The following is a 17340-nucleotide window of genomic DNA, read 5'->3' as shown; positions in this document are numbered from 1 at the left end:
CCCAACCGCTGCTTCCCATTCTTACCCCTCGACTCTTATAACTGCCATCTGGTTTCTGTACAAATTGTAAATAACCTTTCGCTCCCTGTATTTTACCCCTGCCACCTTTAGAATTTGAAAGAGATGTTTATAGGTAAATGCAAAATTAGTATCCTGTATAATGCTTGGTAAGATTCAGTGAAATGAGTAGCATATAGGAAGAATTTCTGTAAAGCTCTTCATTCAGTCTTCCTATTTATATTACAATGTGCTTATAATTTTAATGGTCTAGTTACATTAATTTTCAACTACTATGATGACAGATGTTCAGAGGTTGTAAATGGTATTTAACTTTTCATTTGAAGCAGAGATACGTATTATGTGACTAGTCATTTATTCAGAGGGGACGTCTTTGGAATGGGGTCTACAATCTTCCATACTGTTTGTGATAGAGCAACTTACGCCAATTTAGTCCATCCATATGCTACACCTCTTCAAATTATTACCTTATGAGATACTTTGGTGCTTTTGCAAATGTTATGGTTTTGATGCAGGTGATCTTTAGCGTTGATATACCATCTGAAGCGCCAAAGAAACTGGGATAGGCATGCTTGTTGAAATACAGAGATATACGTATAAACGGGCAGAATACGCAGCTGCGGTCGGAAACACCTGTATAAGACAAAAAGGCTCTGGCGCAGTTGTTAGATTGGTTACTGCTCCTACAATGGCTGGTTATCAAGATTTAAGTGAGTTTGGTGGTGTTACACTCGGCGCACGAGCGATAGGACACAGTATCTCAGAGGTAGCGATGAAGTGGGGATTTTCCCATACGACCATTTCATGAGTGTACCGCGAATATCAGTAATCTGGTAAAACATCAAATCTCTAACATCACTGCGGCCGGAAAAAGATGCTATAGGAACGGGACTAACGATGCCTGAAGAGAACCGTTCAACGGGACAGAAGTGCAATCCTTCCGCAAACTGCTGCAGATTTCAATACTGGCCCATCAACAAGTGTCAGTGTGCGAACCATTCAACGAAATATCATCGATATGGGCTTTCGGAGCCGAAGGCCCACTCGTGTACCCTTGAAGACTGCACAACACAAAGCAAGCTGGTAAAGGCTCTGTAATGGTGTGGGGCGTGTGCGGTTGGAGTGATGTGGGACCCGTGATGCATCTAGATACGACTCTGACTGGTGACACTTTCTTAAGCATCCTGTCTGATCACCTGCATCCAATCATGTCCATTGTGCATCCCGGCAGACTTGGGCAGTTCCAGCAGAGCAACGTGACACATCCAGAATCGCTGCAGAGTGACTCCAGGAGCACTCTTCTGAGTTTAAACACTTCCACTGGCCACCAAAGTTTCTACACATGAATATTATTGAGCATATTTGGGATGCCTTGCAACGTGCTGTTCAGAGGAATCCTCCACCCCTTCGTACTTTTACGGATTTATGGAGAGCCGTGCAGGCTTCATGGTGTCAGTTCCCTCCAGTTCTACTTCAGACATTAGTCGAGTCTATGCCACGTCGTGCTGCGGCACTTCTGCGTGCTAGCGGGGATCCTACACAATATTATTCAAGTGTACCAGTTTCTTTGGCTATTCAGTGTAGAAACAAGTTCTCGTGATGTGACACATGTCTTATAATTGACGTATTTTGTAAGTATATGTTATGGAGAAATATTGTATAGCTATATAACGATTCGTTTTGTTTGCGATCAGTGTGTCTAGTTACGATCTTCTTCCTTTTACGTAGATGGCTGAGGATGGTCTATTCTCTGAACGAAGTATGTTGTTTGTAATAAAGTAGCTTACCATTTGTAATGTATCTGTGGCTGCTAGAGTGTAACCAGAGACGAGGGTAATGCAGTGCAGTCCTTTGTCAGTAGTCGGCTGAAATTTCGACGATATTTCATTTTCAATTATGATCATTGAACGCCTGCTGTAGGTGAGTGGTAGTGGACGAACTTGATTGGCTGAAGTTTCTTCCTATAGAACACTGTAGTTTGAAATTTGAATGTTACCATAAAATTGTTTTATTGTATGTGACTCACGACGCGTAAGACTAGCTACGGGTAGGGAGCCAATGAGGTTCTTCCTTGACGTCAGCAGGAAACTGCGTGGACGGAAGGCAGCCAAGAAAGAGACACCGATGGGATGCCATGAGTTGCTAACATAAGCTTGGAGGAAAACTGCGCTGCTCAAAAGTTACTAGTAATAGTGACGTAAAATTTTACCTATGTGCGTGCTACAAACGCATTGGTTATCAAGACAGTACAACTAATGTGGTATTGCAAAGTAAGGAAGTCACGGTAAGTACGACTTTCGTAATATGCTAGAGTGCTTACAAAACAACGATTGCTTCTATATGGCGTTAGTTACACATCATTAACCTTCACGAGCATAGGTAACGCTAAATCCAGCAGCGATTCGTTACATGACAGAAACTGAGATGCTGGGACTCCGTTAAGTAGCTAGGGATTAGTGATGATGTCAAAGTTCTAAAGAACAGATTCTCGAGAAGCAGCTGACAGCATAGAGGTAATGTTAACTGAACGAGAAACTGAAGTTTTTGAATCCTTTCGATGGACAGTCAGACCTCATGTAGCTTGCAAAACGCCCAGAGCTTGTAATTCGTGTGGGCAGTATCTATGTGACTTTATCGGAGAATACGTAGCCATTCGGCTAAAACTAACTAATGACACTTTGCATTACCTCACTCAATTCCACAGAATACCTCGACAGGGAAGCACATAGGAAGAAGTTCTCCCAGTGCTAAAAGTCAAGAAATCAGCAACTAGTAAGAAACCTGTGTAATACGAAATCGGTGGCCATCTTATGAAAGTGCAGTCACCAGCTTTTGTCAACCTATTAAGCTGTTATTCAAGACGGTATCTGCTTTGATGTTCGAATTGTTCAACGGTAGACTTATCTTCACACAAATGTTCAAGATAAAAACTGGAAACACATTGTAATTTAAAAACAAAAAGAAAAAACATTTATTGCATATTCTTGTAATAATTTTGCTCTGGGCGCTTGTAGTAGAGTCTAGGAAGCATGTTGTCTGTAATGTATGTGGTTTGCAAGGGTCTGACGTTTTCTGCAACGTCAGTTCGCTTTTTGGTGTCAGTTGCAGTCCAAATAATATAAATACGCTGTTAAGGATTTTAAATTCTGCATGCAGAGTGTCGGTGTGAAAAGCTATTGTTATATGTTACTTGACCTTAGTAAAACCAGTAAATTTCAGAATTAGGAACAGAACAAAATCTTCTCAAGCTGTGCTTAGTGTGGGGAGGTGAAGGAAACACGAGTGACCTCCAGGGGATAGCCTGACCTGAAAGGCAGATGGGCAGTTGGAGCGGATTGTTATTCTGAAGGAAAGAATCCACCACACTGTGAAGCGAAAGGCTAGCGAGCGACCACTGGTCATTTGCAGCGTGTGGTTGGTGGCGTAAGTGAGGAGTTGCTACAGCAGTAATTAGGACCTACAGGAAGAACCAGTTATGTTTAAAATGTTAAAGAAACAGGTATTCAGTGTCGATATTTAAAGGAGCAAGTGGCGGGATATGAAAAAAGAGAATAGAGGGAATAGGTAGATATTTCTGATCCATTAGCAGACGCTTGTAGTGAGCACTCAGTATGAGTCACATAAATGTTGTTAAGGAGGAAGATGAAGGGGAATTTGACAAAAAGGAAAAATCGAAAATACAGAAGGAACCCCCAGGGTTATAGGAGAGTGAAGACTCACAATAAGTATGTCTGGAAGAGCTACAAGGTCAACAACTAAAAATGAGTAATATGTCAGAGTCATCCACAGAAGCAATAATTGCTGTGTGTACCATTACGGAATGTTTGAAGTCAGAAATAAAGTCTAACAATTAGTATACAAAGTCAGAAGTGAAGTCAGCAGTATAATCTGAGTCTCTGAAGAGAGATATTGGAATACTAAATTCAAAACTGGATGCTCAGTAGAAATCTTTAAACGCTTTTATATGGGAGATAAAGACGGAAATAAATGGCACAATGGGAGACCCAATCAGGCAGCAACACATGGGAAAACAGAAGTTGTAAAACATAGCCTGTCCAAGGACCTAAATTTGGTGTTGACTGGCCTAACTGCAAGAACAGACAAAGAAGAAGAAAAAACCGATATTCAAGTCAAACAGGTTAAGAACGATAAAACTGATAATGAGGAGTGTGAATCTGCACACAGACAGCAGACACACAGTCTTAAGAAACAAGTTAAGAAAGGTTTCGAAGAACTGGGGAAGGAGTAGCAAATGAAGTAAGTGTCTGCAATTCAGAAAAGGAGGAAACTCAAAGTGAAATAAAATTAGCTAGAGAAAAATGAATAAATTAGGAAGGAATGAATTTATAAGTAATGTGTTAGTCAATTGTATAGGTGGATGCAATAACATGGCAGTCATGGACCAAAAGATTGACCAAAAGGGAACTGCACTCCCAGTCGTGTTTATGGAGGATTGTAGTAGATATATGCCTGAAGATTGTTTGGAGAATAAGAAGAACAGTAAAACAAAGGTTGGTGGGAGATGCAAGCGGATGGGCTATCAAACCATTAAAAGAATGTGAAACTTTCGAAGAATTTACGAGACAATTTGGGAGTAAATACTGGTACCAGAAGAAGAAAAACAGACGAAAATTTAGGAAATACCCTAAATATAGAAGGGATGTTAGAAATAGTATGAAAGGATGTCGTGAAAGATTATGTAAACTGTTGGAACATTTAGATCAGCTGATAAAAGAAGAAGATCTAACCCATCACCTATATGGAAAACTTCCATCTGAAATCAGGAAACATGAGAGTGTAAGGGGATCCGATTTGTATCGGTTTTTGAGAAGGATAATAGAGGTAGAAAGGTGGTATGAGAGAGGAAGTAGTGGATTTAATAGAGAAGAAGGAATATACAGAAACGAAAGACCACTGTAGAAAGAGCTCAGCTGAAGCAGGAGTACGAAAGTGACCAAAATATATTCAGCCGAATAAAACTACCATTGTTAAAAGTTTCCAGAGAAATTAACGGAAGGACAGGAGTAAGCAGCGAAGGGAATATACATGACAACGATAATAGACAAAGAAGCAATCACAAGAGATACGCAGTGGAAAATGAAGGACAATTACCTAAAGAGGTTAATGGGTTAATCCAAATTTAGACACAATTAGAAGTTTGTTAGAAGGAAAAGGAATAAATGAAACAAAAAATAAAAAAATGAATAAATAGCTGTCAGAAGAAGAGGTAAATATTTTAGAAAATACGATTTTTCAGAAGAAGGAGAATGATCTACAGGATAGTGGTAGTCAGATTAGAGCTGTTTCAGAAAATTGTATAATCTCATCAGGAAAGAAATTTTCTTCTAATTTCAAGTAGGAGAATTAGAATTTGAGCATAGATTTCTTGTATAGCTTGACTGACTGAATATAATACTATGTATGAATTTTTTGATGAGGAATAAACGTGAATTATACCGAGAAAATAACTGTTTAAAGGTGAAAAGAAAAGTAGAAGTGTATAAAATAGATTTTGTAAAGATAATTACAGCTAATGAACTGGTTTTGGGAAAAAATGGAATCAGCTCTATGCACATGGGTTACTAAACTGAAGAAAGGGATGATTTGAAAAACATGGAAGAAAGTGTTGAAAATAAGACCACAGCCAAAGAAAAAGAGAGGATGTAACAAATTACAGAAGTATCACAAGAACAAAGAGCAGAATTGGAAGATCTAATAAGGAAAAAACTGAAGGTATGCTTAGACAGATCTTGTCAAGTGTTTGATTACAAATTTCATTTGACGATCATACAAAATGATCCGATTTTTTTAAGCCTTATCCTGTGCAAGTGGTGAAAAAGAAAGCATTAGCTAAAGAACCGGAGGAGATGATGAAGTGGTGAGTAATTGAACAAAGTCTCAGCAAATGTAAAACTTCCCTGATGGTTGTAGGAAAAAGTGGTGGGAATGTGCGATTAGTTTTTGATTATATGAGGCTGAATACTATTGTACAAAATAAACTGATCGACCAGGAAACATTGACAAAAGTATAAGAAAGTTCCAGGTAAATTCCTGACTACTTTAGATGTGACGTCTGCTACTGGCAAGAACCACTGGTGAAAGAAGATAGGAAGTACACAGCATTCCTATTTGGTGGCAAATGTCACCAATTTAAAAATCTACTTGTGGATTGAATATATTAATGTCTGTGCTCTTAAGGGCTCGGTATAGAGATTTGACCACGGAATATTAATAACTAAAGCAATTTGGGAGGAACATTGTTCCTAGTTGAAAGAAGCATTACAGCTTTGTTAAAACGAATCATGACTTTAAATCGTTTGACATTAGAATTTATGAGAAAGAGAGTGACATTTCTTGGTGACACTGTATCAGAGAAAAAAATTAAAAAATACCCTGATAAAAGTAAAGCTATTAAAGAGTGTCCCCCACCTGGAACAAAAAGCAATTGAAATTTCTTTTAGGAATATGTAGATTCTACTGAAAATACTTACACACTCAAGCTTTTAAAAACCAAGATTTAACGAATCTTTTAAAGTTTAACATTTGTATTGAGCGAGCAGAGCTAAAAACCATTTGATGATTTGAAGGATGAATTGGCCAAGGAAAACAGACTGTGCCACATAGACTTGACACAAACTTTCTGTCTCAGAAGTGACTATAGCAGAGTTGAAATTTGAGCAGAACTCTCCCTATTAACAAATAATTGAAAGATGGAAGAACATAAAACTCTAGTGTTTGAGACTTATATTTTATCACCGAGCGAGGTGGCACAGTGATTAGCACACTGGGCTCGCCTTTGGGAGAACGATGGTTCAAACCATCCTGATTTAGGTTTTCTGTGATATCCCTAAATCGCTTCAGGTATATGCTAGGATGATTCCTTTGAAAGGGCACAGCCGACTTCTCTCCCCATCCTTCCCTAATCTGATGGTACCGATGACCATGCTGTTGGATCCCCTTCCCCCAAATAAACCAATCAACCATCTTATATCAAAAAGTGAAAGAACTATAATACAACTGAAAGGGAAGCTTTAGCGATAGTACGGGAATTCTAGAAGTTCTATTATTATCTGTGGGGAATTAGACTCTGTAGTTCACTGATTAAAAGGCATAAACTTTCTTGAAGGACTATATACTGATGCACAGACATCTGAATAGATGGACACTGCTCTTTCAACAACTTAGATGTGGGTTGTGTGTATAAAAGGAAACCAAAAGAAAAACAGATGCTTTGTCAACATTATCATTTACTATTAAAGATGATAAAGATTGTGGAAGAGAAGGTGGGTATATAAAAATGTTTAATGTGAGAAATGTCCCTGTGACTGCACAACTGAAAAGAAATTTCAAGAACATGAAGAGAAACCACAAGTAAGTCTAAACTTTGAACGTAACAATAAGTAATACTGGTAAAAGAGGTAAGTCGAATTACAGAAATGCTACAAACTTTACAATGAAGTATTGTTTTGAAGAAAAGAAAAAATTCAGAGCAATAGTTGATCCATCGGCCAAAGACGTGTATAGAGAAAATAGTGTTAGTGTTATCATGTGGGTCCCAAGAAATTGTAATCATAATGGAAAAAATTGTCCATTTCAGAAATACGATTGAAATAGGTAGGGACCAGATTATATCGTGTTACCGATGTCAGCAGGTGAAGGTTATGAATAACTGGAGTATTCACTCAGAGTATGTATTGGACCTAGTTGTAGTGTATTTATATTGTTCCTTGCTCAAATGAAGAAGTGTATTTTGTCACATTTCAGTAGTTCTTGATGTGTTTTCGAAATTTATAAAGTTGTATTCTCTAAAGAAAGTAAGAACTGCACTTGTTCTCAGACTGAAGAACACGAATTCCTTTCTAAAATATGGCAAACCAGAATGGATGGTAGCAGTCAATGAGATCCAATTTACGTCAAAGATATGGAAGGAAGAGATGGCACACAGTGATGTAAAAATGGTAGTATTTCACCTTACCATCTAGCAACTAATCTTGCTAAAAGAGGTATGAGGGAGATAGGTAAACTGTGCAGGACATGCTGCAGCAAAAGACTTTGTACCTGGAGGAATGTTATATTGGATAGTGAAGGAGAACTAAATAAAATAGTTTATGAGAGTAAAAATTTTACGCCTAGAGATGTAATGATGGATGATAGGGATCCAACTCTAATAGAATAAAATATGGATTACCTACTGTGTAAAGAAATGAGCTGAGAAGGTGAGAAGAAGCTAATGAAAAGTAACACAGACAAGAAGATAAAGAGGAGGCAACAGAGATACGATCAAAAATAAAGGGAACGAAATATGAGATTGGAGATTTCGTTCTGGTCAGAAGCCATAAGAAGTTTAAGAAAATTGATGCAGATGTATGAGAATTCTTCGTCATTTACCAAGGATCGTACCAGGTAGATGATGTTCCTCATCCTAAGACATATCATCAGGTTTATCCACATCAAGGGAAAGTTGTAAAGAACATAGCAGAATGGAAACCGTACATACCTAGAAGGAAAAATCGGAAGGAAAGGGTGAATAGACTATTGGATGTGAGAACGCTGTAATAGGCAGCTCAATGAAAGCGATTAAGAAGGAAAATAGTAAGTAATCTATTTATTATTTCAAAAGTAATCGCCATAACTGTAAATATACTTATTCCACTGTGAGACAAGACGGTCAATGTCTTCATGGAAAATGTTTGTGGTTGCCAACAGAACAATGATTCTAACGCGACATTCACCTCCTCATCCAAAGAAAATCTGTGGCCACGAATATCTTCCCTCGGGGCATCAAAAATGTGGAAATCGCGTGGGGAGGGATCAGAACGGTATGGAGGATGCCTAAGGGTTTCTCAGTGAAATTTCCGCAAATTAGTCGAAAGAACGTCAGCAATATATGGGAAGTGGAAAGGCTAAGGAAACCCGATCCCTATGAAGAAGAACGCTTCATATTAGTAAAGCTGTTGCTGGGAGTAAAAGTTAAAAAGATTGGGGATGAGTAGCTTCTGTCTGGCTCTGAAGCAGATGATAGAGGGAATGAATACTTATGTGGTAGACTGAGAAATCATTCAGGAAGTTGCCAAATATACATTTTTAGAATCTATAGTAATTAAAAGCAGTTCCTGCACTGAGGAAATGAGAAAAAGGGTACAAGTTGGAGAAGACGCTAAAATTAAATTAAACAGGTTGTTAAAGGAAAGAAGCTGTCATTACCGGCCAAAATAAAAATGGCTGAAACTTTAATCTTTGTACCGTTGTGAGTCATTGACAATGTATCAAGACAGTGAGGAAAGAGTTCAAGATATAATTGTTGTAAAAATTGGTCTTGGGTTGGAAGTACTGTAAGAGTTAAGTTTACATTTGAAGCATTATCTAGTAGAACTGTTAGATAAATATATTTAGTGAATGATTAGTTTTAGTTAGTAGAATTAAGTGGTTGGAAATCTGAAGAGAAGTGTACGGGCGGTTAGTGCTTCAACAAAAGGACTACTCTGGGTAGATGTAGCGACTAATGATTAAATGAAAAGGACTGACCATACTTTGTCTGTCATTGAATTAAGACCAGTTGAACTGTTACTGTTATGTACTGTTGAAACGATTGTTTGGATACGAATAATACTATTAAGTGGATGTTTTCTTTATATGAAAATATGTTTACTTTATGTGCAAAGCTATAGTTATTTAAAGGGTGAGAGTAACTGACAGAAACTTGATATTCTCAGATTTCGAAAATGTGGAAACAAAGAATTTTTTTGATGCTTTGAAAGAAATTGAGAACATTATCAATATAAATAATGAAACTAACATAAAATGAAAATTATTGTAGAGTTTAAGAGATTATGCACGGTGGTGTTGAAAATTTAGAAAAATAAAGAGCAATTGCATTTGTGTTTCAAAGGGATGGGATTCATTGGGGATGGAAAGACACTGAAAGAATGAACTAAAGACTTCCACATGTCGTGGGTCGTGTAGTGACACATCGCTACACCGCTAATCAGGGTCAACAGGAAGAACTGAACACGAAGGTTAGGAATCTTCTTTGTAGCAATACTTGGAGTGGCGATTCGCTCAAAAATACAAGGAAATCGTGATATATTACTGGCTTTTATTTTTCTTAACGTAAACCAGAGGTATACCAACCAGACCATTGTAAATAGCGTACCATAACAAGGTAATTTATCAATGAAACTAGTAAATGCGTAGTAACATATTGTGCAAATCATGATTTTTCAAAAATATTTAGAAGCTGTCAGTCCCACCTCCTTAAAATTATGTGTAAGATAACGTTCTAAGCAGGAGCAGTAAACTGTGTTTCATGAGCCCTTAGCATGGATACATTCGTGTTACTATCGTCAAATGCCAAAACTTCGTTAAATAATTGCACTGGGTTGGGGAAATTTGTAAGTGAACTTTAGTGGTTCTAGTGTTTCCTCTTCGCACACGCATCGAATATAAGACATATATAAGTAAACTCCTTGAAAAATCGTATATGTACGTATCACGGTAGCTTGTCACTGAATTTTTGATTCCAAATGTACATATACACAGTGCAACTGTAGAGCAGAGATATGGAGCGACTACACTAAAGGCAGTGGGGAGGAACCTTACCACACCCAAAGGCAAACAGCACCAGCGTGTAGATGAAGAAGAACTTGATGATGTCTATGATCATACGGCCCAATGAGATCTGCAAAGGCCCCAGGTGCGGGTTGACGCTGAAGATGTGCACCAACTTCAGGAAACTGCAACAGGCAGGCAACAGCGCCCCAATTAATTCTAAAATTTTTCTGGTGGGGCTGCAGCACATGACAGTCCCAAAAAGAGCAATTGTTCAGAGCAGTACATTTGCGGGCAGTGTGGGAGAAATACTTGAAACATAAAATGATTGTACGGTATTAGTTGATATTGATTCGTTTGTATTGATTCTGTTAGATAGTAACACACCCAATGAAGTAAGCTTCCAGTCATGCTGTAGCGAATCGCGGATTCTGCTTCGTAGCCGCAGTGCGCTAGAGATGGGAAACAGAAGATTATAAAGATGGCAACCTTACCGCTACATTCGCTTTCATATTGCGAGAGTTCTTCATTATGAGAAAAAAAAAACATCTGGCGTCCCACTTAACGGAGCAGGTTACGAGTTCTGGAAGCAGCAGTAAATATCTGCAGGGTGCGTGATTGTTTAAAGTAAGTTACTACTAGATACCAATAAAAACCAGGCCATCTAAAGATGGCGTACATGGTACTTGAAACATTTTCTAAGATTTTATACGGTTCCATTTAGTTTTTTTGGATCCTGGGAGGGTACTAGGTCTAAGACACCTGGTAACTGAACGAATTCTCAAATATAGCTCACAGAAAGAAAGCAGCATTAGCGTTTCATCTACGCCTGCTGCTGCAATGCAGTGTGGTGCCTAGAATCAACTGGTTTTGTTCAGTCAAAGAAGGTACTCAGAGTCTTCAAGTGCTCTTTTAATCTCTCAAAGCTTTACTCACTGTCTTCAAGTACTTTTTAATATCTCTGAACATTACACAGGAGAGGGTAAACAGAATTTTCTGTCGATGATCGCGTTTTGTAAGCAAACTGTGTAAAGATGCTAATATTGCCTACTAATATCAGTTTTGTTCTTTTACTGGTATGAATAGCAACTTGCGAAGACTGAGTTACACAAGATAGCCATAAATCCTTCTGCAAGGCAGCCATTAGTTCGTCATCTGCCGGCGTGATCAATATTCCTCCATCGATACCTGCTCAATCCCACAACTTGCTGTAGCAAAAAGTGCTGTGACTGGCCGCATTTCTCACCCTCCACAATTATTTGTAGTGTGAGCACGTATTAGGACACTAGACACCACGAGGTGCTGATAACTGCCTGGTGAAAATTTAAATTTGAGCCTACTGTTACATCTGTCCATGCCGTGTTGCCCGAGTGGCATAGGTCGATCTGTCGACCAGTGCGTTAGAGAAGTTCTAGCAAACAGGGAAGAGTAAAGAAATCTCAAGGGCCCCGTAACATTATGGCCATTGGTGAAAAAACAGATTACTTCTTTATTACGGCACAAAACTGACTAAAGTCGATGTTGCAGAAGGTATGGAACAGAGGAGGCTGGACAGTTAAAAAAAATTGGAGAGAGAGATAAACCGTATGTCTGACTGATGTCTCTCATCACCGATCTGTCGTCATCTAATTCTCCGAGATATCTGCTTTTGTCTTCGTCTAATGGTGGTTCCCCTGACTGGCTAACTGCCGTTATTTGCTGGCAAATTGACTGGCGATGTTGCAAAAAAGCTGCCTGGCTGCATCAGAAGAAACAACCATCCATTACACTGTATCCTGTATATCACCACACAGAGTTGCATTCAGATTTTATGGAATAATATACGTATAAATTATCTTTTTTCCAAGTGAATCGCTCTGTGATTTACCAGTCAATGATTTTATGTCTATAAATACAAATTAATAAAGAATTTTTTTGTTTTATTGTATGTAGCTTTTCTTTCATACAACTTGGTTCTACGCCTGTGAACAACCTTCAGTGATCTGACGTTCAGCAACCATTACAGACAGTTAATAAAAAATAAGGCTACTACATGATTTCTCCCAGCGTGTGGCTAACAATGGCTACACTATAAATTTGGCACCAAATGTGGAGCCCCAAGAGTTCAATATAAACTACTCTTACACTTGCGAAAATAGTGCTAGTCAAGGAAAGGTTTTATGAGACATTTCGCTTCTTATCAGGTGGTCTTTACCAATAATTATTCCAGTCAGTGTTGAAAAGCACGCAGTTATGTTCGTAATATACCTAGTACACTATGTGATCAAAAGTAACCGGACACCTGGCTGAAAATGACTTACAAGTTCGTGGCGTCCTCCATAGGTGATGCTGTAATTCAGTATGATGTTGGCTCACCCTTAGCCTTTATGACAGCTTCCACTCTCGTAGGCAAACGTTCAATCAGGTGCTGGAAAGTTTCTTGGGGAATGGCAGCCCATTCTTCACGGAGTGCTGCACTGAGGAGAGATATCGATGTCGGTCGGTGAGTTGTGGCACGATGTCGACGTTCCAAAACATCTATAGGATTCACGTCAGTACTCTGTGCAGGCCAGTCCATTACAGGGATGTTATTGCCGGGTAACCACTCCGCCACAGGCCGTGCATTATGAAAAGGAACTCGATCGTGTCGAAAGGCGCAATCGCCATCTCCGAATTGCTCTTCAATAGTGGGAAGCAAGAAGGTGCTTAAAACATCAATGTAGGCCTGTGCTGTGATAGTGCCACGTAAAACAACAAGGGGTGCAAGCCTCCTCTATGAAGAACACGACCACACCATAACACCACCGTCTCCGAATTTTATTGTTGGCACTACACATGCTGGCAGATGACGTTCACCGGGCATTCGCCATAGACACCCTGCTAACGCATCGCCACATTGTGTACCGTGATTCATCACTCCACACAACGTTTCTCCAGTGTTCAATCGTACAATGTTTACGGTCGTTACACCAAGCGAGGTGTTGTTTGGCATTTACTCTCCTGATGTGTGGCTTATGAGCAGCCGCTCGACTCTGAAATCCTAGTTTCCTTACCTCCCGCCTAACTGTCACAGTACTTGCAGTGGATCCTAATGCAGTTTGGAATTTCTGTGTGATGGTATGGATAGATATCTGCCTATTGCACATTGCGAACCTCTTCAACTGTCGGAGGTCTCTGTCAGTCAACAGGCGAAGTCGGCCTGTACGGTTTTGTGCTGAACGTGTCCCTTCACGTTTCCACTTCACCATCACATCGGACACAGTGGACCTAGGGATGTTTAGGAGTGTGGAAATCTCGCATGCAGACGTATGACACAAGTGACACCCAATCACCTGACTACGTTCGAAATCCGTGAGTTCCATGGAACGCCCCATTCTGCTCTCTCACGATGTCTAATGACTCCTAAGGTCGCTGATATGGAGTATCTGGGAGTAGGTGACAGCACAATGCACCTAATATGAAAAACATATGTTTTTGGGGGTGTCCGTATACTTTTGATCACATAGTGTATATTATCGTAATGACTGTGTTTACTATGGTTCGATGAAATACTTAATGTATCCTGCTCGTTTTCATTTCCTTGAGCTGCATTTGACACATTGTCTCGTCACATCAACTTGTACAAATTCTACTAGTCTGTTTGAACGAATAAAATTTAGATTTAGGTTTCTCGTGTCGTTGAAACATAGACAATCAGTGTCGCGATTATTATAGGGAAACAAGGGATTCAAAACTTAATCGCACCATCATGATGTAGTTTTTCCGTGGTATGCCTAAAATGCTTTACGAACACTGTCTACTTAACACCCCATCGTCTCCAACTGAAATAGTTTTCAACCGAAATGAGACATTAAACTGTAATACTAATTTTTTTCTTTTGTAAACATAAAATACGTTAATTGCACTCATGTCCATAAGTTGAAAAACCTTCCAGATTGACGAAAGATCATTCCATATTTTCGATATTGTGTGGACTGTGAAGTAATCTACGGTGACAAACGAGGGAAACACGTGATTTAGTTGGCACAGTTGTCCCGGGCGGTACAAAAGTGTTTTGTTAGTGTGAATGGGTATGAGAAAGGACTTTATCAGTTCACTGTTACATAACATATACAGCTATGAGATGTGTTCACAGTGATATCAATTAAAATAAAGTAATATGTAAGGGCATAGAAGGAATTAATTGCTTGCAAACAATAAACAACAATTTTAATAAACAGAAATAAACTTATGTAAAGACTTCATTATACTTAGGTAGAGCTGAAGGGTTAACTCAGTGAGTATGTGTGGTTCGCTCTGATCTTTGGACTGAAGGCCTATTAGCGCCACGAAAAAACACTGCTGGCCTTTAGAGGAGCTTGTCTATCATTGGGAAGCGTTACTTCGAGCCGTTGCTTACCCTCCTGTGTTGTCCTGTTGGAACGCCACCCACAGTGCATAGCCAGTTGTCCAATGTGCATGGCATCCATCTCATTATGCCGTAAGCGACAACTGGTCAGGTTGCTTTTAGTGTACACTTAATTGTTGCATTTCGTGTTGTTTTGTGGATTTCAAGGGTCTATTCATCGAAAGGATTAAAAATGTTTTTTTCTATATTAGAGCTATGGTGTACAGAAGGGTGTCGTCGTTGAGTGACTGTAGGAGGATACAAGATGACTTGGACAGGATTTGTGATTGGTGTAAAGAATGGCAGCTAACTCTAAATGCAGATGAATAGGAAAAAGAATCCCGTAATGTTTGAATACTCCATTAGTAGTGTAGCGCTTGACTCAGTCACGTCGATTAAATATTTGGGCGTAACATTGCAGAGCGATATGAAGTGGGACAAGCATGTAATGGCAGTTGTGGGGTAGGCGGATAGTCGTCTTCGGTTCATTGATAGAATTTTGGGAAGATGTGGTTCATCTGTAAAGGAGACCGCTTATAAAACACTAATACGACCTATTCTTGGGATCCCTATCAGGTCGGATTGAGGGAGGACATAGAAGCAATTCAGAGGCGGGCTGCTAGATTTGTTACTGGTAGGTTTGATCTTCACGCGAGTGTTACGGAAATGCTTCAGGAACTCGGGTGGGAGTCTCTGGAGGAAAGGAGGCGCTCTTTTCGTGAATCGCTACTGAGGAAATTTAGAGAACCAGCATTTGAGGCTGAGTGCAGTACAATTTTACTGCCGCTAACTTATATTTCGCGGAAAGACCACAAAGATAAGATATGAGAGATTAGGGCTCGTACACAGGCATATAGGCAGTCATTTTTCCCTCGTTCTGTTTGGGAGTGGAACAGGGAGAGAAGATGCTAGTTGTGGTACGAGGTACCCTCCGCCACGCACCGTATGGTGGATTGCGGAGTATGTATGTAGATGTAGATATTGTACACCAGGGGAATAAAAACTCTTGCCACCTGGTGGGCGGTCTCTGCTGTTGAGAAGATACGGAGAGGCGTTGACGCACGTTGTGAGACTGCAGACAAGGAGGTGATATCAGATGCTGGGCTGGATGTGACAGCTGGACGCCTCCACAGGACGTGGGATACCAGTTTGAAACGGACGACATACATTTTGCCAGGTGAAGGGACGCTTGTTAGAAATACTCTTTTTAACATCTGTGTGCCCTGTTGCTGAGATATTTACGGGAACAATAACCATTACATTGCCAATACAGAGTGAAATGAGACGTTGGAAGGTAGATGGGAACTTAACAGAGGAGTTGACAGGAGACAGAACTTCTGTTCTGAACTGGCTACATGGAGTTTGTGCAGTGAAGGAATTTCAGCTGCAGTAAACGTGCATATACTCTTCCTTTCTTGGCGCGAGAAATGTGGGAGGTGAAAAATATATCACAAGGATGTTGAACATAAATTTTACTGGACAGAAGAAGAACATAAGCTATCCATCGGGTGTATGGTGACGCCCAGAGAAAGAACTCTGGAGAACGTGAAAATATCGTCCCGGGGGACGCGTCGTTGAGGCAGTAAGGAGAACACACGTCATCGAGACGGCACAGAGGACACCTCCTGGTGAGAGCCGGGAGATGAGACATGGGTTGTGAGTGTCACCGCCGCCAGCGCTGAGGCACCCAGTTCCGGCCACTATTGAGAGACGCGTTCTGCCACGACGACTGCTCGGCCACCGCCGCGACCGACGGCCGGTTGACAGCAGCGTGCTGAGTCAACAACAGCCCGGCATCGCCCCAGGGGCCGAGCGAGGTGGCGCAGTGGTTACCGCACTGGACTCCCACTCCGGGGGAGTGGTTTTCCTAAACCGCTCCAAGTAAATACTGGGATGCGTTATTTCAAAGGGATCGGTCGGTATCCTTCCCCATCCGGGACAAAATCCGAGCTTGTTCTCCGTCTCTAATGACCTCAATGTCGGCGGGACGTTAAACCCTATCCTCTTTACTTCTTCCTTCCTTCGCCCTAGGGAAGACGATTATAGGTGAAACAACCGGTAGTCGGTTATAACAGTTTTCTTCGTCTCCAGTTGCGGGCCCTCAGACTAAAAGTTGAAATATTTAAAGTTTTGGCTGGTTTCGTTGTCTAGTGGATGGGATACGTAATTGCCGCATTACAAGCCAAATACTGGTGACTCTACAGTATACAATATGAATATACACTACTGGCCATTAAAACCAAGAAGAAATTCAGATGATAAACGGGTATCCATTCGACAAATATATTATACTAGAACTGACATTACATTTTCAGGTAATTTGGGTGTATAGATCCTGAGAAATCAGTACCCAGAACAACCACCTCTGGCCGTAATAACCGCCTTGATACGCCTGGGCATTGGGTCAA

General features: G+C 40.2%; 1 protein-coding gene across 2 annotated transcripts in view; it reads right to left on the bottom strand.

The window, feature by feature from the left end:
* LOC126198891 (transient receptor potential protein) overlaps positions 1-17340 on the bottom strand; it is a 439251-nt gene that overhangs the window by 111506 nt on the left and 310405 nt on the right. For both annotated transcript variants that reach the window (XM_049935507.1, XM_049935506.1), the window contains exon 13: positions 10618-10751. In XM_049935507.1, the coding sequence (XP_049791464.1) occupies positions 10618-10751 (134 nt within the window). The remainder of the gene's footprint in view (positions 1-10617; positions 10752-17340) is intronic.

Source organism: Schistocerca nitens, chromosome 8 (assembly GCF_023898315.1).
Source record: "Schistocerca nitens isolate TAMUIC-IGC-003100 chromosome 8, iqSchNite1.1, whole genome shotgun sequence".
Taxonomy (NCBI): domain Eukaryota; kingdom Metazoa; phylum Arthropoda; class Insecta; order Orthoptera; family Acrididae; genus Schistocerca; species Schistocerca nitens.
Note: the sequence above shows the minus strand (reverse complement) of the source record. Positions and strands in the feature narration are given on the sequence as shown.